The sequence below is a fragment of the Drechmeria coniospora genome, chromosome 01 (genome assembly GCF_001625195.1).
Source record: "Drechmeria coniospora strain ARSEF 6962 chromosome 01, whole genome shotgun sequence".
Classification (NCBI taxonomy): Eukaryota; Fungi; Ascomycota; class Sordariomycetes; order Hypocreales; family Ophiocordycipitaceae; genus Drechmeria; species Drechmeria coniospora.
In genome coordinates this window covers 5,292,823-5,317,727 of record NC_054389.1, presented here as the reverse complement: position 1 = coordinate 5,317,727, position 24,905 = coordinate 5,292,823, and the positions used below count along the sequence as shown (strand labels likewise).

Genomic DNA, 24,905 nt, shown 5'->3' with positions numbered 1-24,905 from the left:
CAGGTGTGCATGTTTTAGTCCACCTTTGTGCGTTGGGTGTTTGTTGCGGTATAGGCGTACACCTGCCTGCTGTACCGTAAGTTGGTACCGGTAGTGGACCTCTGTGGGAGTTTCCGGTCTCCGAGGAGGGTCCGGCGGCGGCCTCTCCTCGACGAGTATTTACCAGTATATTTCACGATTCCACTTTTGAGTTCATCACTAGCTGACGGGCCCGCCATCCACCAAATTGGATGGCCTACACGTACGGACGGAGTTCGGAGTGCGGGCGTCCTGAATCATTTCCATCACCTGCACGTACTTGTACACCTAGCCAGGTACTGTACCATACCCTGAGCACGAGGCAATCAATCGATCCATTTAGCGTTCACGGACCGGGTGCAATACAAGCTGGCCCGGCCCCAACGCTGGTCGTTAAAACCTTGATACCTGATACTTTGCGATGCCAGCCACCACTCCTTTACTTGTACCAAGTACTGTACTTACTTGGGCTGGTGTACCGGCGTACAGGAGTTAGTACGGGCACTATTATAGGATGTGCCCAGGTCCAGTCTTGGCCACGGACGCACGGCGAGGGGAGAAAATCCGTTGGGAGGTGGACTCGACCATCCATATCCACCACCCTCGGACGGACCTCGAATGCCACATGCCATGTGAACCGAATTGCTCCGTGCTGATACAGCACTTACTCCCTCCCCGTACCTGCACGCACAAGTACGAGTAATATGTCCTAGCGAGCACAGCCAGGTACATTTCACCTGTCGGCTACGGCACAGCGCCATCCATCCAGGTCGGATTCTTCCTGTGCGGAGTAGACTGGCTCATGATGGTGCCGTACAGTAGACTCATTTGGTTCAATCACCGCCTAGGCCAGAATGAATGAATGGGTGAGCGAGTGGGTGGCTGGCTGGCCAGACAGACATGCCTGCATGCCGGTACGCATTGGTGTGCGTGTCCTTGCTGTTGGCGTACCGCGCACTTGAGCTTCTCCAGGGGTTCTCATCTGCTTTCCGGTCATTACGGTTCGACCCGACCAGCTGCAGACTGTTGGTACCAATAATGAAGACGAATCGTTGGGGGTTCCATTGTGCATGGGAACGAATGCCGCGAGCAGCTCTGGAGGTTGATGGGTGCAGTTCTTACTGTACAGTAATATTTACTTGTCCTGCATACCTGCTCCGTAAGTACTCCGCACATGTACAGTACTCCGTAATTACTTGCATAGCTGTACTCCGTACATGTACTGTACAGCAATACGGAGTATATTAGCATGTTACTACGACAGTACACTCTTGGAACCGCGTAGAAACCAAGAACCAACCGGGCCGACTTGCTGCCTTGCCAAGGTGGTGGTGAACACAGTGCCTGTATCGTGCATATTTCACCCTCGTACTGTATCCTTCGCACTGTGGCTGCCTCGGGCCGCGCTTCGGGAGAGAAAGCTTGGGCCAACAACGCCTCGCCCAAGCGAAAGTAAACAAACGACTTGGCCGCTCCCCGCCCGAGCCTGCGTCAAACAACAACCGCTCGCCATGCTGTCCTGACATCATACAGCTCACCCTTGCACAGAGTCCCCGATTTTTGCTGCATTCCTTTTCCTTCACCTTGCTTCTGGTTGGACTCGCCATCGTTGCTTTTGACTTTGTTCGCTTCTTAGCAACCGCAATACACCACCCGTCCGTTCATCACAGCATCCAAACAATGTCGCCGCCGCCGCGTCGTCGATCGGCGCGACTGGCGGGCGTGATTCCCAAGGTAGGCCATCTCCTTCTCCCTTCTCCCTTCTCGCCTCCTCTCCATCCTCCTCTCCTGCTGGCCTCCTCTTCTCTTGCCTCCTCTAGCGCTCGCCTCCTGTTCTCTCTCCTCGCTCTTGTCCATGTTTCTAACCTCCTTTCTTCTCCCCAGCCCAAATCAGCGCCGGAATTGTCGTCGGTTGCTGAGCACGATGCCACCACGCTGGCCCGAAACGTGCCCACGAGCCTCGACGTCGTCGTGTCCCCCGCCTCTACGCCCGTACGGCAGAGACCCGTCACCCCCGTATCCTCGTCTCTCAAGCCCCCACGCAATGAGATGCATCCGAGCAAGACGCATTTGACGACGGGGAAACCGGATGTGGCTCTTCGACTCGGCTTCTCCGACGTACCTACCCACAATGATGGCCACGCCGCTGGCTTGACCGCGACTCCATCCAAGGTTGCCGGGCTGCCCTCTTCGCCTTTTACCTTTCGCTTCAGTCGTCAAGTCACGGATAGCACCTTGAGCGGCGAGGCCCGGCGAATGATGGACGAGATTCGAAGCAAGGCCGTCAAGATAAAAGAGGACCTCGTGGCCCAACGAGAGGCTGAAGAGCCGCCTGCGGTCGGCGAACGCGTCATCGCCATACCCAAGGGAAAATCCGGTCGCTACAGTGCCGCGCACATGACCGAGTTCAAGAAAATGGACTCGATCGAAAACCATGCCTCGGCTTGGAGGGCCCAGAACGGTCGCTTTTCTCCCGTTAAATCTAGCCTCAAGCGTTCCCCTTCCAAGGCCAGCCTCGATGCAACGCCAACCGCTCCCGCTTCCGCCTTGAAACCTTGTCCTCCAAGGATGGAGACGTCCCAGCGCCCAAAGTCTGGTTTGAAGCGCACCTCGTCCGTCGCAAATCTCGGGTACGGGCCTCAGGGGGAGGAGCCAAAGGTGACTGGCATTCCCACGGCGGTGGCAAGGCCCCTTTCCGCCGTCAAGGATGTTCGGAATCTGCCTTCCATCAAGAGGCATAAGAAGCGGGAAGAAGATGATGCGTCGACTTCACGCCCAGTCGCTCGCGGCGACGGCGGTGCGGAATCCTTGCCCAAGCCTCGGTCTGGTCTTGCCCGTCTCATGAGCCCTACCAAAGCTTCCATGGCCCACGCCGCAGGTCTCAAGAAAGCCACGGGCTCGCTGCCGTCTCCGTCGAAGATCAATGCGCCAGCTCCGACTGCGACTGCATCGAAGATCACCGTCGGCTCCGTGCTCGGGTCGATGGATACGAGACGTCGCATGGTAAGCCCTCGTCACTTCCAGAAAGCCAAGTCGATCCTCCGCGGGCAGAGGCTCGACACCGACAGCCCGAGGAGTGCCATACCCCAACCCGTCCCTCAGGCTCCGCCGGGCCCCGGCCCGCTGCGCAACGGCGGGGATCTGCCACCGCTGCCTCTGACCACGCCCCGTCGCAAGTTGTCCAAGCGCGTGGCATTTACGCCGGAGGCTGCCGACCCCGTCACGCCTCAGGAGTCGCCTTCTCGGAAGAAGCTGGCTTCGGCGCTCGGCCGGTCCCCTCTGCGGGCCATTACGCGGTATCCTGCGGTTGACGAGGTCTCGTCGGGCTCCCAGCCACAGGACAACCCTTATCCGGACTTGTCTCCCTTGAAGCGGATGATGACGCCGCAGGCGGCAGCCGTCAAGGACGGTTCGGCCTCTGTTCCGGGCAAGTTCACCTTCCGCACCGACCACACCATCAAGTTCGGCGACGCCCCTGCTGAGGGGTTCGGCGCTTCGCCCGGCCAGGCCGGCCTGCGTCACGTCCGCGGCTCCATCATGCCGTTGACGAGCATACCTGGAAGTTTCCCCGCTCCGCCTTCGCCCAGCTCGCACCCTGACAAGGAGAACACGGTCCCGTCGCCCAACAGGGTGCTGCCCGGAACAGCACATGGCCTTGCCAACAAGAAGCGGCACCGTGCCAACACCGACGAGGAGGATGCGGATGAGGAAGCGGCTAGTCGGGCGGCCAAGAAGCGCAAGAATGAGAATGTTCCTGAAGGCCAAGCGCTCCTGGCCCCCCGTTTCATGGCTGCCGCCGCCGCTGCCGCCGCAACTGCTGCCCACAGTGCCAAGAAGATTGATCTCGACCGCACGCCCATCAAGCCTCGTGGCTGGTCGGCCAGCCCGTCCAAGAAAGGGCCCCTGCTCAGCATGAGTCGGCTAAACATGCTCGCCCGGCCGAAGAAACGTGGCTAACTAAAGTGTGACATTGAGCATGTGCGGCAGCACCGGTCGCGTACCAAGCTAGTCACCTCATGGCGAGCCAGTGCCCCGGGGGCAGGGTACGAACACGTGTAGGAATAGGGACATCTTCGACACTCGGGGTCGGCTGCGGCTTATCCTAGCCACATTGGTGGCTTCTTATTGCCTCCTTGCGTTCTGCACGGGGGATGGTGCATATTGATGTTTAAGTCTTTTGAGGCGCTGCATGGCCCATGCTGGAGTCGGGGAAATGGGAACGGCGTTAGGCATTAGGGAATCGGTATGATGCGACATTCTCAAGGCATCGGGGTAATTGATTCCTTGTCACCTTTGGTTTGGCCAAGCAATGACAGGTTATTCTTTTCTGTTTGACCTCTGGCCGACGTGCTGTCTCCGGACAGTCAAATCCCTCGTCTCGTATTCGCACTGGTGGGCACCTAATGCTGGGTACGTGCTGTCTTATTTTCACATCGCCCCGGTCCATTTCATGTTCATTTGTTTCGTGGCCGTGGTCTTCGTACATTTCATTGTTCCTCCACTTGCCGACAGCCGTTGGCTTCACGGCTCACGACCAAACTCCTGGGATGAACTCTGTGAGATACAAGAGGGGTGGACGCAAAGCGAACGAGGTGTACAAATATGTATGCTGATCTTTCAGCGGTGGGTTTCAACTCTCACGAAGACGTGGCACAGGTCGTCTTGTACGATGGAGAGAAGGACAATTCATCCTAGCCTTGTGGACAGATGTACTGATTCGTCAAGGCTGGGGGGGAACGAGCCTCAAACTATGGGTGCATCCGTGAAACAACATAATGCGTGGCCTCCATCGACAAGAGAGACTCCAGCTTCGGCTGTTGGCGAATGCATGGAATTTGATGCAGATATGGCGAGGTTTCTGACAACTCTAGGGTAGGCGCTAGATTCCCGCCTTACTATTCCTTACATTTCCTCACTTCCTGGTTCAGTCGCAAGTCCGACCTGGCGGGGCAATGATTTCGCCCTGTACTCCCTGGTATTAACGTACATGAACCTACATTACTGCGCGGAGTATTGCTGGGTAATATTATTAATTATCACTCCATGTTGGCAATGTTTCGCTGTACTTATGCAGCGCACTGTACCCGTACTTGAGCAAGTAAGTACTTAATTACAACTGCGCACTCGAGTGTTTCCGTACAGTCCGTCTACATGCAAGCGCGGTTTTATTCATGCACCTTCGCTTCACGGGTTCGTACACTTGGAGTGGCAAGGGAAGTACAGCAGAGGGTCGAAGGACAAACCGGGGGACTACACGTAGATTCACTCAACGGTAAAGGTCTTGTTGTGTCCTTTTCGTCGAGGCCGAGGATTGGACTGCATGCAAGTACACGTTCATTCCTGCTCGCACGATCATCGTTCAGTACCCGAGCATTCTCGGCAGATACGCTGTCCGTCCGTGACATCGCTCATGCCGACCTTGAGACCAAGGGGAAGGTGGCTCTACTGGGCAACACCCAATGGCAATGTGACATTTAACCTCACGTACATTCACGGTAGTGATGATACACCTAGCTGTACGAGAGCATGGCACGGAGTACCGAGTCATAGGACTTGCGTCATGCCCGTGAAACTACTAGGTAGTAGACATTGCACATACAGTGCGAGCCAGCATGCTACTCCGCAATGGTAAGTGCACCGAAGACTCGATCAGGCCGGATCAATTGCGTCTCGTACACGCAGCCGATCGTCCAGCGAACACCGCAGGCGGGTTGGATCTCGAACGAACCGTTTAAACCGACCCTCAGCCCACCATCTACCAGAGAATTGCCACTGTTACTACTACTGTTAATACTACATGTACACCTACGAATGGATGTACTTGCTTACCCGTACAAGTAGGTACTTTGTTCTCGTCGTGAATGATGGCACGAAGCAGGAAGAGTGACGAGGTAATTAATGGAGCCAGTGAGAGTCAGGAAGGAACGAAAAAAAGAACAGATTCAAACGGCCAGCTTCTGAACACAGTTGCGCCTGGGTGCAAGTATTTGTCCTGGGCATGGAGTGCATGTAGTATGAGCACAGGAGTATATGCACACGAGTATAAGCACACGAGTATGAGCACTCGAGTATGATGACACGAATATGAGCACTCGAGTATGAGGACACGAGTATGAGCACACAAGTATGAGCACACGAGTATGAGCACACAAGTATGAGCACACGAGTATGAACACTCGAGTTTGAGCACTCGAGTATGAGGACACAAGTATAAGGACAAGTATGAGCACACAAGTATGAGCACACATACCACCGAGTTCGTTGTACAAGCACTCTCTCGCCAACAAAGTTGGCGTACTCGTCTGTGTACATGTACAACTACACCAAAGTTAGTGGAAGTACATGAACAGGTATGCGTAAGTACCGGTACAGTCGTATTACAGAACCTCCCTGAAAGTACGGAGTACGAAGTATTTGTACTCCGCGAACGAATACCACTTGTTAAACGTGTACTGTACTGTACTGTACATGTAATACATGTGCAGTAATTAGTTGTAAAGTAGCAGTAGTGCATGTACTTACATGTACTGTACTTACTTACAGGTTAGTATTGTCTGTCAAATGTACTGCAACTCTGTTGTAAGTAATACTATGCAGTACTTACAGTGCACCAGGCACTCACGTCCCTGTCCGCACCGGGCTCCGTCTTGGCACAGTTGCATGTACCTGCTGTTAGTGCAGTCCATGACATGTCCGCCGATGACTTAGCACGTCGGTGATGGCGCACGACTTTGGAGCCCTAACAGATTGACCACAAAATTTAAAATACCCTAACTGGGATTAAGCGAGAGTGGGCCTTGCTGAGCTGCGCTAGCCTGTTTACCAGCCTGCGAGGACCAGTCAGGCAGAGGCCAACAAGCCGAAAGCCAGCCAAAGGCGGATCCGGCATCACGCATTTTCTTCCTCCCGAAGTCTCCTTCACGCCCCAGCAGCTCCCTCCCCCCAAAGCAACAGCGAGCAGTACGACGCCCGACCCGACCGCAGCAGCCAGCTGGTGCCCACCCACACCCACTTTCCAGACTCTTCGCGCTTTTCAACCCTACCCAGAGGTCATGCCATCTTAGCAACCTCTCCTTTGCCACCAACAGCAGCAACGCCGCCATCGAACGCACGCCCTGAACGGTAGGCGACAGCCAGGCGACCATCATGTCCAACGTGGCGTCCCAGGTACGAAACGAATTGCTCGCCCATCTCGATTTCCCGTCTCCTTGCTCGCCGTGACGGCCTCCCGCCCGTTCCCTTTCCTCCTCTCTTGCCTGCCTCGTCGTCACGCCGAACGACAGCTTCGGCGAGAGGGGAGGCGGAGGAGAGGCGAGGATGCCGTCGCGACACCGGCCACCTCCACCCGAGCCGTTGTCCTCGATGACTGAAGGCTAATTCGCTCGCCAGAACCGTTTTGCCTACCTCGGTACCGTCCCGCCGCCCCTTCACCTCTCCATCTCCGCAACCCGGCGACGCGGCTTCGGCACGGCCGAGCGCCCCGTCCCCCGGAACGCGTTGATCAATGGAGGGAGCCCGCAGCTGACCGTGCATCCACGACCCAGGCAACGACTCGGACGGCGAGGAGAAGCCTGTCGTCCCCGTCAAGACCGTGGACAAGGCCACCACCCGCACGACGAAGCGTAATGTCGAGCCCCAGGCCCCTGCCCGTGGCACCGTAACCCAGCGCCGCGGAGCTCCCGCCCCCGCCCGCGGTTCCGTCATGCAGCGCCGCGGAGCTCCTCGTGGAAGCGAGGGTGGTGAGTGCCGTCACCCGCTGTTCGTTTCTCATGCTCGAATCCGTTCTGACGTGTCGTCTTGCAGCCTTCCGTGACCGTGGTGCCGGTAGCGACCGCAACCACGGACGGCCCACGGAAGAAGCTCCCCGGGATGGTGCCCGCGGCGGTTACGGCGCTCGCGTCCGCGGCGGTGAGGCTGACAATTCTCCCCGTGCCTGACCGCCCAGCAGCGGCTGACCAGATCGCAGGCCGAGGCTCCCGCCGTCCCCGCGAGAACGACGACCGACACCCCAGCCGGAGCGGTGCTCATGGGTATGACATCGCACCCGCCATTTGCCTGCTGCCAAACGCCCATCCCATTCGCTAACTTCTTGTTCCTCAGTGGCTCTGACAAGCAGACCGCCCAGTCGTGGGGCGCCACCGAGGGCAATGCCGAGCTGAAGGACGAGCAGGCCGGCGAGGCCATGGCCCGGTCTGAGCAGCGAGATGCTCTCGCCGAGGACGCCGCCGAAGAGCCGGCCGAGCCGGAAGACAAGAGCATCTCGTACGATGCCTACCTCACCCAGCAGGCCGAGAAGAAGGCTGCTCTCGACGCCGAGTTCAACGTCCGCGTGGCCAACGAGGGCAGCAAGCTTGACAAGAAGTGGGCTGCCGCCAAGACGCTCGAGAACGAAGAGGAGGACTTCATCACGGCCTCGGGCGGCAAGAAGCAGCGTGAGCGTGAGCGCAAGGTCAAGCAGACCGTTGACTTCGACCCCCGCTTCGTCGAGCCCGAGCGCACCGGCGGCCGTGGCGGCCGTGGCGGCCGAGGTGGCCGCGGAGGTGAGCGTGGCGGCGACCGTGGCCGCGGAGCCAACTTCCGAGGCGCACGCGGTGGCCGCGACAACGCCGCGCACATCAACACCAAGGACGAGTCTGCCTTCCCCAGCCTCGGCGGCAACTAGACGCGCTCGATTACGCCCGAAGAAACCGTGCCGTACCCCACACCGCACCCGATTGATTTTGCCTCCTTGGGCGCCGTCGTCGTTCCTCGTGGTGGTTTCGAGAGATTTCGTGTCCGCTCCTGCTCCCTCCCTCGCAAGAGAGGAGATGGGCCATACTACTACCCATATTTTGTGTGTTTGATACGTCGAAAAGTTGTCAATTGGTTTTATCTACGGCGGATTTCGTCCTTGCTGGGAGGGGGCGGGGGGGTGGCGGGAACGGACGGACGGACGGGCGGCCCTCGATTTCCAAGCATCATTCCATGTTGCTACCTGCTGCTACTAGCTAGCTGTGTGTGCTCAGGTGTTTTCCAGCTTAGGTAATACTGTGGTTTCCCTACGACAAATCAATTTTCTTTAGACAGCCTTGCACCGTCTCGGCGAACCTGCGTGGATGCCAACCGTGCAGTAATCCGCGAACATGTCTAGAAGTGGGTAGGTAGGTTCGTCATCTCAGGCATCGGTCGTGCACGTAGCTCATGATGCTAGGATTGCTCGCCCACATCTGGCCCTGTTCCCTGTTGAGCCTCCAATTCCATGACAATCCCCCAACTCCATTTCCTTTTCGACATATTCCTATCCAGCCCTTCCTTTCCCATACTTTTCGTTTCCCCCCTCGAGGAATATTCCTGTCGTACGAAGCAGCCTTCGGCGGCGGCACTGCTTACGAGCCGAGTATGGCCACCAAAGATTTGACGATCTCGTCTCCGACCTCTTTCGTCGTAGCATTGCCACCCATGTCTTTGGTTCTGAGACCACCATCAAGCGCCTTCCGGACGGCGTCCTCGACTGCCTTCGCTTCGACGGGGAGGTTGAGAGAGTAGCGCAGCATCATGGCAACGGAGAGGATGGTTCCGATAGGGTTGACAATGCCCTTGCCGCTGATGTCGGGCGCCGAGCCTGGGTTCTTCATCAGCCTCGGGCTTTCCACGGTCAAAGGGCCAAAGGATCACATGATGGGACTGGAGGAGGATGGGGGGTAGCCTACCGTGAATGGGCTCGTAGATGCCGTTGCACTTGCTCTTGCCATCCGGAATGCCGCTCAGGCTCGCGCTGGGAAGGAGGCCAATGCTGCCGGGGATGACGCTGGCCTCGTCGCTGATGATATCACCGAAGAGGTTGCTGGTCACGACGACGCCGTTGAGGGCGGTGGGATTCTTGATCATGATCATGGCAGCGCTGTCAATGAGCTGGTGCTCAATCTTGAGGTCGGGAAACTCCTTCTCGAACGTCTCCGTCATCACCTTTCTCCAGAGCCGGCTCGTGGCCAGGACGTTGGCCTTGTCGAGGGACCAAACTGTCTTGTCCCCGCGGCCCCTGGCCATGAAGCCGGCAAGGCGGGCGACGCGCTGGATCTCCTCGCGTGAGTACGGCTCCGTGTCCCAGGCCTTGCCGTCACCGTCGTCCTCCTTGCGTTCGCCAAAGTAGATGCCGCCAGTAAGCTCGCGAATGATGATGAAGTCTGTGCCGCGGCAGATGTTGGCCTTTAGCGGGGAGGAGTCGACGAGGGCATCGGAGGCAAAGAAGCACGGTCGCAGGTTTCCGTACGTGCCCATCTCCTTGCGCAGCTTCAGGATGCCCTGCTCGGGTCGAACGGCGCCGGTTCCCCACTGGGGACCGCCGATGGCGCCTAGGAGGACGGCGGAGGCCGACTTTGCGGCGGCGAGGGCCTCGTCCGTGAGGGGGGATCCGGTGGCATCTATGGAGCACTGAACGGCGAGGAGAGAGTGTCAGGCGCGGAAGCGGAGGGGACAAGAGGGGGAGGTCCTTACACCACCCATCAGATGTTGTTGGAGCTTGAACTTCCCAGCGCTAGGCCTGTGCTGCTCAATTGCCTTGAGGATCTGAAGAGACGGTCATCAGTGTTGCCACGGCCGACCCAGGGACGGACCCGTCCTACCTTGATACCCTCGGCAATGACCTGAAGCACCACGTTAGCCCTTGGCTTCGCACCCTTTCATCTCCTCAAGCTGTCGACGTCAAGCTCCTCCCGCGTGAGCTACAGGAGGGAGGGGGTGGTGTGAAGCATACCTCGGGACCACAATGGTCGCCGCCAAAAACGACAATGTTGTGTTCCGCCATCGTGATGTTCTCGGCAGCAGCACGCCCGTTTCGGAATGGGATCGTCGCGAAGAGAAGGGGGAGAGTCGGGTTTCAAAGTGGCGAGCGTGTTCACACCGTGGGTGGGTTTCGCTGGGTGGCGGGGAGGATGGATGCTCAAGTGAAGCGCAGCCCGTTGCCCCTCCCACTTGGCATCGATTTCCTCCGCCCCACCTGCCGAGATCGGAGGCTTGTGTATCCGTACTGTATGTACTGTACTCCGTACGGAGTAAGTACTCATCAAAATCCAACCTACGTACGTACGTACCTGTACAGTACGGCAGCAAAAATGAAGGTGGCGAAGACAATTTAAGTATACTTGCATTGGAACGAGGGGATAATACCTCCTGTGCATGACTTATCAAGGGTGTTCTGGATGCCTTAGTATCTAGGCAGGTTGTTGGCCAACGGCTGAATAGTGGCCGCTGGTACGGAGTACGGGTGTACAGGTTGTAGGTAAGTGGGGAGCAAAGTATACTTACAGTACTGGTACACGTATATCTCTCGCGAAGTCGCTCTCCTTGGTGTTAACGTGGGGAAGATACTTGTGCGGCGATAGTGACATATGTCCACTTGCTGAACTCTGTAGGCATGGACAGGACGACCATCCATCTACACTGGATGAACGCTGAATAGTCTGGAAATGAAGGAAACACGTACTTTCTCACGGATTTCCACTGGAAACTATTTCCTTCCTATTTACTCTGACGGTTGCTTGTCGGCCCAGCCTCTCTCCTCGAGCTGTGGTCATGGAACCGACCAAGAAACAGCCGACACCAGGAGACAGGACACACACCGTTGCCGGCGCATGAGTGCAGGTACCTCTTATCAAGACATCGATACATGAATGAACCGCTTGGCGGTGCATAGCAACCACCAACGCTATGTCGACTCATTTCCAGAACATACCAGGCCACCCGTTATACATACATGGCTCATGCCTCCCCCCCCTTATTAGTGCACCCTGGCAGGAACAGTTTGTCCACCAGGCTGCCCTCTTGCGTGATATCGGCTGACGGCTGATCGTTTGCCTGCACAAGCTGCCAAATACAGGCTGCCAAATACAGGCTCAAGACGGTCGTGCAGCTATCGAAAAGACCTAAAATACTTGTTCGCCAGCGGCGAGACCATGGCGCCGATGCCAAGCGCATTTTCTCGCGATCTCTTGTTCGGCGTGTTTACGCAGAATAGGCAGATGTAGACGCTCGGTCTCGAGCGTCTCGTGACGTTGATGCATGCGCCGTGGAGCCACATCTCGCAGGCCTCACTGGATGTGCGTGTTAGCCGGCGGTACGCGGGTGCTGGCCCGTCGGGGCATGAGGGCGAGCAAGGGAAACAGTGCGGAAACTCACCATTGAAGCATGAAGCCATCGCCGTCGTCCGCCGTCGTCTTGTCGCACAAGCACCGGACGCCAAGACCTTCCGGTCCGCAGCTCGATCCCGCCAGACTCGTCGGCGAGATGATGCCTCCGGGAAAGTTGCCCATGCTGGCCGAGGTAAATCGCTGCGATCGAGCGCTCCCCAAGAGGCTGGAGCGTTTCTGTCGATCTTCAACCACCTTGCGCAGCTCGCTGGTCGCGTCGCCACCCTTCCTCTGCCGTTCGTTGATGACCGTCTCCGCCTCACTCTCGGCATCGTTGGCCGAGTTGCTCGCACTCCTGTCACTGATGCTCCTCCTCGATGAATGAAAGATGGAGCCGACCGGCTTGTGCGGGTCCGGGAGCGCGAACGAAGCATGGAACGAGCTGTTGCGGCTGGGGATGATGATGGGCTCGTCGTCTGTCGACGAATCGTCGTCGGATGAATCCAACCGCCGGCTTCCCATGGCAACACGGGCGCTTTTGCTTCGGCGGATGCCTCCGCTCAGGCCCAGACCCTCGCCCTCATCCGTCGTCTCGGCCCTGGCTCGGCCGTGGGCATCGATGGTAAGCCGGACCGACAGCCGGGGCCGGCAGTGAGGGGACGTCTCAGGGATAGACGCGAGGCTGGAGAGCCGCGACATGGTCTTGGACGGCGAGATCCTGCCGGACGAGCGACCGGCTGCCCGGGCGACAGGGACGCCAGTCCCCCGGCTGGCTTGTGGTGGTTCCGGACGAGCGGCTGGGGCCAAAGTCGGCAAGGCGGCCCGGCCAAGCGCCCTCCTGCCACGGTTCTCGCTGTAGCTCCGGCCGAGCCCAGGACGGACCGAAGGTTTGATCGGGGAGCTCGCAAGAGCGCGACCGGGCAGCTTGCCGCTTCTCGTCCCCCTCAGAGAGGTCGACTTCCGCAGATGTCCAGCAGCTGGAAGCTTGCTGGAGGGGCCGATGGCCTCCTCGGCCGATCCGTAGCCGGACCGAGCCATGGCGTTAAAGTCGGCGTCCATCGCCGACGTCTGGGGACGGCTGAACAGCAGACCCGGGTCGACGCTGTCCCCGGCCGTCATGAGCGTCAGAGGGCCGTCGAGGGCCGTCGTCTGGGTGGTCTGGGCCGCCGCCATCGGCAAAGCGTCCGAGCTCGCCGCCGGTGGTTTCGGCGCCAGCGCTCTCTCGGCCCGGGCGGGATGAACGTTTTCTTGATTGGAGGAAGGGAGAACGGGGTTGATGTCTTGGAACAGCTGGATATCGGCGTTCCAGTCGAAGGAACCGGTATGTCGATGGGACGACGTCGGGGACTGCAGTGCCATGGCGCTGGCGACGTTGAAGTCTAGGTCCATGCCCATGGACATGACGGGATCCCACAAGTTCACGGGCGCCGTGGCCGGTGCGGACATGGGGTAGTTGAAAAAATCGGTCGACGTGCTCAAGAGGGCGCCCATGTCCGGCTGGGCGGGGTCGACAAAGTCCGGCTGACCGAACGGCTGATCATTGTGCATGCTGGGTTTGGGAGCGAGCATACGCTCTCCCTTGCGAGCTGTCGGTGGTGGTGATACGACCTGCGACGTCTCGGGCGGTCCGGCGGGCGGTCCTCTCCGAGACTTCTTGGCCGACCTGGCGACGGAAAGGGTAGGGCTCCGCTGGGCAAGTTCTTGGCGATTCGTCAAGGGGTCGGGCGATGAAGGCAGGCGTCGGGAGCGATGGACGGGAGGAAGCACGGCGCCGGGATCGGGCGAGAAGTGGTTGGCGTGCGAGGCGATCTCGGCCGCGAGCCCCTCGGCGGACAGCAACCGCTTGTGTGCGCCCGAGGACGTCGACGGGGTGGCGGGGATGAAGTCGGCGAAGGGGCCTTGTGCGCCGCTGAGGTTGCCGGGCGTCGTGTTGAAGACGGAGTAGTCTTCGGCGAAATGAGGTGTCAAGCCCCCGGCGTCGTGGAAAGAGCCTTGGTAATGCTTGGGCGTCTCGAATCTCGGGCTGGCGACGACGGCCGAGGGGGTTTTCTTGGGCGTTGGCGGCTGGGCAATCGGATCTCCAATGCTGCTCGCGGGAAGGCGACGGTCAGCCGGGTTCGGGTACGCTGGGCGACACGACGACGGTAAGGGAGGGCGCGGCGGGGGACGGAGAAGGCTTGCCTTGAGGTTTGCGGGCCTTCGCTCATAGCAACAACGCCTTGAAGTGCAGTTGGTCACAGCTCAAGCACGTTCATTCCCGGGAGTTGTCGAGAGCTGGAGCGGTGGCCGAGAAGCACGGGGTGCGTTCAGGTCCAATCAAGTTGCTCGCAACGGCAGGGTGCAGTGCACATGTGGCCAGGGACTCGAGGGACCGACCAAACAAGGCAAGCCAGGAAGACGGCTGCACTCGAAGGTGAACCGAGGCCGGACGAGGACGTGGGTGCGAATCGAGGGACGGGAAAGGGTCGAGTCGAGGCCAGAGGCATGCACGTCTGGTCCCGCCGCAGCGTAAGGGACGGAAAGAATATGGCGAAACGGGCGTCGATAAAGGGTCGTTGGGACGGGACGGAAGAGGACGACGAGAAGTCTGAAAGAACGATGCCGTCAGCTTGCCTTGCTTTTGTCTTGCCTTGGCTTGTCTTGCCTTGGGCTTGAGCGGCGGGATTTTGTCAAGGGTCAAGGGGAGTAAGGTCGGATAGGATACGTAGGAGAAATGGTGGTAGTTGGAGCGGAGGCACTCGAGGTGGTGCCCAGGCAGGCAAGGGAGGGAAAGCACTCGGTGTCGGTACCTACTAGCACTCGTTGTCGTTGGCGTCCGCCAAAATCAGGGGTACCGTGCAGGCACAGGAAGGGAGGGACGGAGGAGGGACGGGCAGGTAGATTCTCCCACCAGCTCGCTCACTCCGGTCCCAAGCCGTTTTGAACTCGCCAGGGGCGTCTGAGGGTAGGTAGGAGGGTATGCGTCGACGTATGCGAGAACTCCCGGGACAGGGCAGGAGGAGGGTAAGGAGGTAACCGCGCGAGAAGGAGGGCGGGAGGAGGGCGGGAGGAGGGCGGGAGGCGGACGATGGGCAGGACGGGCGGCAGCAGGATGATGATGATGATGATGAATGAGCAGGCAGGAGAGGTGAGATGGAGAAGAGGCAGACGGTCGAGGGCTCGGGAGCGGCAGCAGGAGCGGTGGTTAGCACAGAAACGGGCGGGAGAGGAAGAGAGCTTGCAGTGATATGTGATGCCCAAGCAGCAGATAGATTCATGGCCAGCACGGAGCACTGTACATGCAGCAACGTTAAATGATGAATTCTGGCGGTGGTTGTAGGGCTCCGTAGTGGTCGTGTCCACCGCAGGTGGGCCTGACAGGGGCAAAAGTGGGCGACGGAAAACGGAAGCGGCGCAATGACGGGCTACGGCTCCAAGCAGTTTGCAGCAGGCATGTACCTGAACCACTAACGCTCGTTCGGTACGCCTCGGTCTCGTTGGGTGCTAGCCTCTAGCACGGAGCAGAGAGCTTGCAAGTACCCGTACAGTGTCGAGTGCAAGCCGGTACGGAGTTCTAATTAATGCAACAGGCAGCGAAATGAATAAAAAAGCACCGGGCCCACTGTTTTACCCGACGGAGCGAGTCTTTATCGTTCAACAGCACAGCAGGGTCGGCAGCATCTGGACCTGCCCGCAGAGTGCGCGGCGGTGCAGGCGAGCACCAACACGGCGTACAGTACGGAACGGCCTGGCCGGTACAGTACGAAGACTGGCGACGATGGCATGCGGTCCTTCTTTTTGTTGGCCGGCATTATTATACTACTACTGTGCATGACGCAGGATTCGCCATGACCCCGACGACAGAAGTCTAGAATCACAACTGTCGCTCATCGTCACATGCAAACAAGGTCCGTCACAAAGGCATCCTCCCACCGATTCTGCCACGGACGGATGGACTCTACCCGGATCAGCACCACCCAAGGAGCTACCTTTCTTCCTAGCAGGAACCTAGGCAAGCAAGCACGAAGTAGGCAATATCCCATGTTGCACCGAGTACAAGACACGAGTATGGAGTACGTCTACTCCGTACAGTAGGTTTACTTGCCTTGCCACAGTCACCATGAATTGGGGGCCATGTATTCGTACCTAGTACTGTGGTACTCGGCCATTCCAGTGCTGCCAGGATTTTTTTCAGCGCGCGCAGCGTCGACGGTACAACCACTCCGTACTGGACGGGACAGTTACTGTGGTGCCTTTGTGGATTTGTACCTTGGTACGGAGTATCCGGCAATAAGTACGGGGTTGGTAGGGAGTACAGCAGGTGCACTCGGTAGAGACAAGCGTCCTTCCGCTGGCACTCGGCTAGTATTGTTCTGGGCAGGAGGTAGCCAGCCAAGTGCCTTTCGCTGGCAGCCGACTTTGTTCCGCGTGGTAAATTTGTTGAAGCCGGTTTGCCTTCGGTGAGCTGCACTTCCTTCTCAACAGCACCTCGTTGGGATGCGGCATCGTTCATGAGAAGAGATGGAGATGGACAAGACACCGGGTCGCTTGCTCCACGGACGACTCGACGACGAAGACATCGGACCGACCGTGGACGGGCCGACGGGACGGGGTGCGGACGGACGAATGATCAGGGTACTCGGCACCTGGATTGCGGATGTGGCCACTCTCTGTTCACCCTGCGACGCCCCGTTCCGCGTTCCTAAACTCATGGGCCTTTAGAGTTTCGAGGTGCGATTTGTTGGCAAGGCACAGGTTCGCGCTCCATCGATCGATCGACCGACCTCCCGCACCCGCCCATGGCGCGCAGGGGCGAGATGCTACCTGCTGGAGTGCATGCATGATGCTGCGCGGATAATGACAGGCAAGTGCAGGCCTGACGATGGAAAAGAAAAGCAACGGAGGCGCACCCGTGCGTGGAAAATGTCTAGCATGTGCGTGCAGTGCAGTACCGGTATTACCGAGAACACCGTTCGGAGCACCATGCCTGCCCCTGCCGGCACTCTCCCAGGTCGATGTTTCGTCCACGGCGCTGCTCGTCTTGCACGCTGCCGCCAGCAGGCAAGAGGACATTTGCAACGGCCCATGCGGTCTCTCATCGAGCTTCGAACACGGCAGCAACGCCGACTCGGACTTTGCTAGGTTCGTGACGAGCACAGATACCTAGGACCTAAGTACATGTACGTACCTGCTACGAGCAAGCGCAGAATGTGCCGTGCTCAGTCAGCACCAACCAGGAGGCACATGCAAGGATAAGGTACGGATGAATGCTGCGCTCCGTAGGCGTAAGTACTGTAGGTAGGTAGGTAACTGCTTAGGTGCCATGCGACTTGTCCGCGTGCACGGGGCATCCATCGACATGACAGACAGTCTCGCTCCCACCACCCAGCTACTTACTACCAACTACTACCGACACCGTCACGGCATCCGTCTTCGATCCATACTTGCTCCATCGATTCATACAGTAATAATACTTGCACCATCGATCCATCCGCCGTCCGACCAACGTGTCAAACACCTCCACTCTGCCAAGGCGCCGTCGCAAGCAATCGCACCCACCCGCAGCCCGTCGCTGCTGCCGGCCCGTAACACCTGCGACGCTGGCGTTTACGCGAAGCAGTCTTGCGAGCCGATGAAATGCACGTGGGCACGGAAGGATATCTACCTATCTGGATCGGTGAGTTCTGCAATAGTTGGTGGTCGAGATGGATACCCCGTCGACATTCATTCCAGGCACGATGCTGCCCTCCCTGACAAGTGGCCCTTTCCTTCAGCATGCACTTGATACTCGGTGCTCCGAATGTGCCTACGTGGTATCATTACATGAAGGCCCATGCCATGAAAGACAAGCCTTGCTCTCGTGGCGCCTTGGACCCTGAGATGGTGGCAGTAGCCACCGCACTTGCAAGCACTCGTGCTGTCTCTTCGGAAGGCGCTATACCCTACTCAGACAAGCAAATCTCGGATGAGAGAGGAAGTGGAATGGGTGCCAAGAGGGAGAGGGTCGACGGGTTTGACGGTCCACGACTCGTCGCCTGGTGCAAGGCGGTCCCAGAGAATGAGCAGCACCGACCACATCTTCGAACCTGTATCGCCTCTGATTTTTTTTTGTCCTCGTCTTCGCAGGGGGGCACGAAAGCGTGCTGGTGGCGAGTCGTCTGCGAATCCGTTTCGCCCAAGGACGTATTACGGGAAGCGAACTCTCGAGACGGGTTGAAATACGTCCACCCGCGGCAGAGACAAGATCAGCGGTTGGCAATTTATCTGTATTACCATGCTGGTGCCGTCTGGTTCCCACGATGCCCTACATTATTCTTCCTCCCATGCAACTATAGATCACCTTGGGGCTGGGACATTTGAACGCTGCGATGCCTCCTTGTCATCCGTAGCAGGGCCTGGGACGATCAGGTGCTAGACTGGCGACGAGATCCACCCACCGTGCAGCGAGAGATTCACTCATGTTCTCACACGTACATGTGCATGGATATCCGGGCATATCCATACATGAATACTCCGTAGCACGCACTAACATGAACGAACCGGTTGATGGTCCGTGTCTGAGAGCATCGAGAAGACCGAGTGGGCGCGACGCCCAGCCCTCGGAGATTGGTTGATCAAGCCGCATCGGGGAAGCCTGTACGGAGCAATTACAGGTAATTCCCACGGAGTCGAATGTTTTCCGTGACGGGACCGTTGCCACGCTGGACTAGTGAAGTGCCGCATTTCATCGGTGCGTCCGTGGGATGGCGACGTGCCAAACCACAGGCCAGCTCAGGATGGACGACGGAGGACCACCTGAGCGCGATCATGTTGGCAGTGCCCTGCCGTGCTGTGCAGTGCGGTGCAGTGCATCGCTACGTACGGAGTACCTAGTAGGTAAATACCTAGTACCTACTAGGTACCTACGTTAGTACTTAGGTATCCAACCCAGCCGATGCTAATGCTAGCTGTGCCTCGTACCTACTCTCGAATGGATGAGTGTACTCCGTAATTACCTGTACAAGTACCTAGCGCACCATACTTTCAAGTACCTACAGCACTTCTAGGTGCAGCAGGTGTACTTGTGCCCGCACGTATCAGCACTGGTAGGTGAAATCAGGTACTGCTACGGTGTACTTGTTTTTTCTTCCAATCTCGCCTGGCTGCCATGTCTCGCTTTGGGGCGGGACGGGTTGTCCCAGCAGCCAGGCCGGCGAGGGCGAGACGGGCACAAGGGCAGTAGTTAGGCAAGCAAGTACATGTACATGGGAGGAAGCACAGTGCCGAATCGACAATCGGGTATTGAGTACCTGTTGGCCATCGGCCACATATGCCACTGCTTCTCATCATTCCTTGCCCGATGCCCACCATTTGTCTGATGGCACTGTGCGAGTAAGACGGACCGCCGACCAGCGCCAGCAGAACGGCATGCAGTTCGAAGCTGGAAATGGCAGCAGGTTCAGCACACCTTCACCACCACCACCTACGATGCATCCATTACCAGGTGACGATGTAGCGTTTCGTAACCCCACGTCGACATGACGCATCCCCTCGCCACGCCGGCTTCCAGCAAGAAGGCAACCAACGATGACTGCGTTGTCCGTGGTGCGGCATCCATTCTCACTCGCATTACCAGTAACCCTCGGCGGCGGTCACGAGCAATGGAAATCCGAGACGGTCGAGACCTCTATGACGACGCTGCGACTCTTCTGGTTTCCAATCCCACCTCCTCCGGCGCGGAAAATTGCCTGGTGATACGGGGATAATGGACCTGACTTTTCTCGAATTGGCACAAGTCTTGGACAGACCAGAGAACGCAAGCGCCAGGGTGTCCCGACACGAATCTCGGTCGTTTTATTGTCCAGCGTCCAGTGTGCAGCCAGTGCGCAGCCGCCAGTGCGCAGCCGCCAGTGCGCAGCCGCCAGTGTACCGTGCCCCGCGGTCAGTTATCCCGTCCCACCCGTAGTCATTGTGGCGAGCTGAGAGACGTGCGACGGAGCACAGGTTGTGCAGAGGGCCAGAGCCTCCAACCCAACGACAGCTTCGACCTAGTGCGAGCGAGTAAGGCGGCATCCGGCATCCGTCAATCTTGACGCCCATCTCACATGTGGTAGTTCCGCCATTTCGCATACGATCGACCACCGGGTTGCCGCCGTCTACGAGAGCCGTCCATGTCGATGCAGGCTCGCATCTTGGGCATCGCAGGCACTTGCCTACACCTACCTACGCCCACGTTCGATAGGGCTATGAATAAGACTACGAGCACAATGTCGGCACGGCATCAGGGTAAAAATCGAAATGATCATCACGCCCACCCAACCCGCTCATGTGGCACAGGGCGGGAAGCAGAAAGCAACGCGCAGCTGAGCAACCGCCCAGCCTCCATTCTCTTCAACCTGCAACCTCTTCAACCTGCCATGACAATGACGTCGACTCTTCGGCAAAGTGGCGGATGCGGAAGCTGGCGGCATTGAGGTGCCCCATCCTCTTCCGATCCGACAAGCGTTTGTGCAAGCCCAGGGAGGGAGGGAAGAAAAAAAAATCAACCTTCAGCACAATCTTGTACGAGCACTCGTCCTCCACCACGTCCTTGCATGCACCAAATAGTATGCTCCGTGCCTTGACGCGCGTACAGATACACGGACGCGTACGCCAATGAATAGCAGGAACATGTACTTGTACATCTCTCACCTTGATCTTGGAAGGTTCATCGGTGTAGGCGTACTACCGACTGGTGGGCGTGTAATACTGTAAGTGCAAGTACTGTACTCGTAGGTGAGGATGGCCGACGTCGATGCGAGCCCCTGCTTCCCTCTCTCCATCTATCCCGCCCCCCTGGTCTGATGCTCCCTCATTGGGTCTAGATCTGAGGGCCTAGTCAGAGCTCGGGTGAGATCGACGATGTTTGCCGAGAAGAGGAGTCCGCACCATATGGGGCGGCGATGAACTAGATTACTATGCCCTGAAATTCGAAGTACGAATACGCAGAGTCGCAGCTTGATTAATTACTCGTGTGTGCATCAGCTTGACGGTATCGAGATGAGGATCGAACAGTGGAGGGAGGGACTGGTGGGGTCCCGATGGACGCTTGATTGCCAGACCAGGGGGTTTCCCGGGCGAAGAAAAAAACCCTGATGCCGCCCGGTACGAACTCGTCGTGGTACTCGGTACCCGTCGTTCGCAACGATCCCCCGCATAAGTGGGCGTACATGTATGTATCCATATATGCACAGGTAATTACAGTACTTACTTGTACTCCGTACGGAGTACTGTAGCGTTGAATCAGCACCAAGTCTGTGACAGTACGGAGTACTTTAGTGCATGTACATGTCTGCAAGTACATGTGCGAAGTACTTTGGAACTTCCGCCGAGGCGCTATCTTGGTAATACCGGCATGTACATGTACCACCGTACTTGAGGTGAGATGAGCGTAGGTATAGTATCTAGGTGTGCGGAGTATTAATACGGAGTACCCGAGTACGGAGAGTCCATGCCCCCCCAGCTGTACATGTGTACATACTGTACAGTGGCCGTCAACCGGCATGATGAGTTCGCAGAATCCGTCTTCCCCTGTAATACTCGTATTCTCTCGATCTTGTGGGCTCCTCATGGCACGTGCAAGGTATTACGTGCAACCAAGTGCAGTGCTTACTCCGCATACATAGGGACTATACTGTATTACATGTGTCTTGCCCAAGTACTTGCTTGCTCCGCACCCGCCGTCCATCCGCTGTGGGCCTCGCAAGCCTGACTGCCACGGACCAGCTGAGGTGACATCATTGCCTGCTAACATTCGTGCAGTGATGGCCACTACCCAAGTACCGCAAACTTGAGGTACAGTACCTAGGCAGGCGTATTCAAGTCCTAGGCAGCATGCGAGTCGTCAGCTGCTGGAGCAATGACTGAGCACAACACATCATCTCCCCATCTCACGAGTCACTGACCGACCAGGTACGTGGCGGGGATAATCCGCAGCCTCCGGACCGCTACCCAAGTGCTCACGTTTCAGTAGGTAAGTGTATTGAAGTCCTAGCAGCATGCGAGTCGTGAGATGGGCGGCAATGAAAGATCGAAACACATCTTCTCCCCGACTCTCGAGTCACTGACGGACCAGGTGCGTGATGGCGATACTCCTAGTCTCGTATCAACAGACGGACTGCCGACGTGAGAACAAGGAGCACGTGAGAACAAGTAGCACGTGGGGAACGGCGGATAGGTATTCAAGAAACTAGAATAAACAAAATTCTCCAATTCTTTTCAAGTCGCATCTATCAGTCGACCGAGGCAAGCAAGCCGGAATTGGAAGCTCTCCTTGTAGCTGCTTCTCCGCTCTTGGCCGAACTTTGAGGGAAATCGTCGTGCCACGTTCCGGCGAGAACTTGCCGTGCCCATCATCATCAAACTTCCCAAAAAACAACGAGCCTGATATCTTTCCAAACATCATCTCGCATCCCCATCAGAAACGCCGTAGGGTGCAGAAGACCAAGTAGAGTTGTTGTGTGTGCGTACTCCAAACCACCAATCCACGCCCAGCCAAAACGCGGCTGCCAGATTCATTGCCATGCCATATTCTCATTCGGCAACGAATCAATGCTTTTCAATGCAAAAAAGAAAACCACACTTCCAATGATGAAGACATACATACATGTTCTTTGTTCTCGTTTGCACTCGTCCAGTCCCCATGGCAGACAGGACGACGCCGCAGAGACAACAATAATGAATGGGAACGTAAGCCGCGCGTCTAGATCATGTTGCTCATGGTAACCGAAGTGGCCGAGAGCGGCGTTGACGGCATGGCGCCGGCCAGGTGAAGGGGTTCGGGGCTCGGACCCGGCGTCAGCTGGTTGTGGACTCCGTTTTGCATGTACACTTGAGGCATCGGGACCGAAGTCGGTGTGTTGAAGCCCGACGGGGGAAGGCTGCCGACTTGAGGGCTCTCCGGCTCCTGCAGCTCCTGCTTGACCTTGGAACCGTTTTGCGCGCCCACCGGCCGGTTGTGGTTGGCGTCCCGCCGCCGCTTCGGGGCGTCCTTGATCTTGGGGTGCGTGTGGCACTGGTACGAATTAGCACTGTTCCCGACCGGTCGTTCCGCCGAGCCACGTGAGCTCGTCGCATCGAGCATGCTTACCTTGTACGCGTGCCTGAACCAGGTCGTGCCCTTCTTCTTGCTGCTCACGAGCGCTATCCAGTCGTTGCAGCTGCCGCAGAGTCCTTCCCAGACATCCGGGTTGCCATCCATTCGCCTCGTGTCCAACGGCTCCTGGAAAGGACTGCCCGTGGCGGCGCTGATTCCGTGCGTGAAGGACTTGTCGTACCAGAAGGCCGAGTTCTTGAGCACCAGCCACCGGCCGGGCTTGCAAATTCCGCACCACCCTTCGCGCTTGTTGCCGTGCCCGCGCACCCACCGCGGCGTGTACAGGTCGCCCTCGAACCTCAAGTCTTGCTCGTACGGCGTCATCTCGGGGTCCGACGGGTTCATGTCCTCCTCCGGCGGCGGGATCTGCTCCTCCTGCAGGGAGGCGAAGAGATCGGGAGGGTCCGACAGGTCCGTGTAGTGTCCTTGCAGCGTGTGGGGATCCCCGTTGCTCTGGAGCATCTTGAACAGTCCCTGCGAGTGCATCCCCGGCGCCTGGTCGTAGCTGCGCATGTCCGAGTGGAAGGGTTGAGGCGGCCCGAACATGTTGTTCCGCTGATACATGGGCTGACCGTTGACCATGAAGGGACCGCGAGATGCCGGCGGGAAGGCGCCCAAGTTCAGAGGCAGCGGCTGGGCGGGATGGGGTCCCTGGAACGAGGTCCGGTCCGGCATGCCGTACGCATCGGGCGGCGCGTTGTAGACGAATGGCGACTGGCGTCTGGTGGGTGTCGGCGCGAACGAGCCCGTCGACCACCGCTGATTCTTGGGACCGTCGAGGCTGTACGGGACCGATCGCACGCTCGGCCGCGGGGACGGAGTTGCCCGGCCCCGGCTAGGACCCCGCACTTGCTCGGGTCTGGCGCTGGACGTCATGCGAGGTGACGCCACGGGCGAGAGGTGTATCGACGACATGAGAGAGTTGCGGTTCGAGGTTGAGGGGTAGTCCGAGCTGTACGAGGGCGCCTCGGACAGAGCGGCCGAAAAGTCGTCGTAGGGCGGCTGGTCGGACATGGCCCCGGACGTGGTTGGCGAAGAGCCAGACATTCTCCGACGATTCAGGTTGCCGTCCTGCGCCGGGTTCGAGTACCTCAGGTCGATGATGGGCACGGTTTCGTCCGTCGTGAAGGCCTGGCCGACGGGGCCGTCGACCTCGAGGCCGTGGAAATCCATGCTCTCATCATACTGCTTCTGGTTCCAGTGACCTGCTGCCGGTTAGACGCACACGCTTCTGCGGGAATTCGAGTCACGAGTACACGAACCGTTCACGTTGTTGAAGGGAAGGAGTTGCTGGTGCGCAGGGATGGGCCGCGCGGCCGCATCCTCGGATCCGGGCTGGAGGAGCAGCATGTCCCAGCTCGGAACAGTCGAGCAGTCGTCGCCAGGGCAGCAAGCCATGTTCTGATAGGCGATGCCGGGTCGTCGTCGAGGCTCCGAGGTTGGCGGTGTCATCCAGGCGGGATTGGAAGGCGTCATGCCGTCCGCCGAATGGGCCGAATCCATCACTGCGGCGGGGGGCGATTTGTGCGAAGTTGGCGACGGCAGCTTGTCGTTCGCGGCGCGATATGAGAGCGGTTGCGGCGGCAGCTGCTGTTGGCTGCAGCAGAAGATGCATGTTAGCACGACGAAGGCGGCGAGACGACAGGGGAGGGCGGTGAGCGGACGCACATTTCTGCCTGAGAGGCTTCCAT

At 58.2% G+C, this 24,905-nt stretch overlaps 5 protein-coding genes across 5 annotated transcripts; 2 read left to right on the top strand and 3 right to left on the bottom strand.

Moving 5' to 3' along the window:
* Nucleotides 1-1,698: 1,698 nt before the first annotated feature.
* Nucleotides 1,699-3,975, top strand: DCS_01331 (uncharacterized protein; the record flags this gene model as incomplete). Its single annotated transcript, XM_040798664.1, has 2 exons — nt 1,699-1,752; nt 1,903-3,975. The coding sequence occupies 2 exons, from the start codon at nt 1,699-1,701 to the stop codon at nt 3,973-3,975; spliced, it is 2,127 nt and encodes a 708-aa protein (XP_040659547.1).
* A 3,189-nt stretch (nt 3,976-7,164) lies between these two features.
* Nucleotides 7,165-8,680, top strand: DCS_01330 (elicitor protein; the record flags this gene model as incomplete). The annotated part of the gene is made up of 5 exons (XM_040798663.1): nt 7,165-7,185; nt 7,408-7,426; nt 7,563-7,757; nt 7,822-7,916; nt 7,985-8,680. 5 exons carry the CDS (start codon nt 7,165-7,167, stop codon nt 8,678-8,680), a joined length of 1,026 nt encoding a protein of 341 aa, XP_040659546.1.
* A 703-nt stretch (nt 8,681-9,383) lies between these two features.
* DCS_01329 (uncharacterized protein) lies at nt 9,384-10,801 on the bottom strand (the record flags this gene model as incomplete). The annotated part of the gene is made up of 5 exons (XM_040798662.1): nt 9,384-9,619; nt 9,708-10,428; nt 10,492-10,563; nt 10,620-10,640; nt 10,751-10,801. 5 exons carry the CDS (start codon nt 10,799-10,801, stop codon nt 9,384-9,386), a joined length of 1,101 nt encoding a protein of 366 aa, XP_040659545.1.
* Nucleotides 10,802-11,905: 1,104 nt separating this feature from the next.
* Nucleotides 11,906-14,608, bottom strand: DCS_01328 (uncharacterized protein; the record flags this gene model as incomplete). Its single annotated transcript, XM_040798661.1, has 3 exons — nt 11,906-12,086; nt 12,172-14,340; nt 14,499-14,608. 3 exons carry the CDS (start codon nt 14,606-14,608, stop codon nt 11,906-11,908), a joined length of 2,460 nt encoding a protein of 819 aa, XP_040659544.1.
* Nucleotides 14,609-22,821: 8,213 nt separating this feature from the next.
* Nucleotides 22,822-24,905, bottom strand: DCS_01327 (uncharacterized protein; the record flags this gene model as incomplete). The annotated part of the gene is made up of 4 exons (XM_040798660.1): nt 22,822-23,133; nt 23,209-24,419; nt 24,477-24,811; nt 24,883-24,905. 4 exons carry the CDS (start codon nt 24,903-24,905, stop codon nt 22,822-22,824), a joined length of 1,881 nt encoding a protein of 626 aa, XP_040659543.1.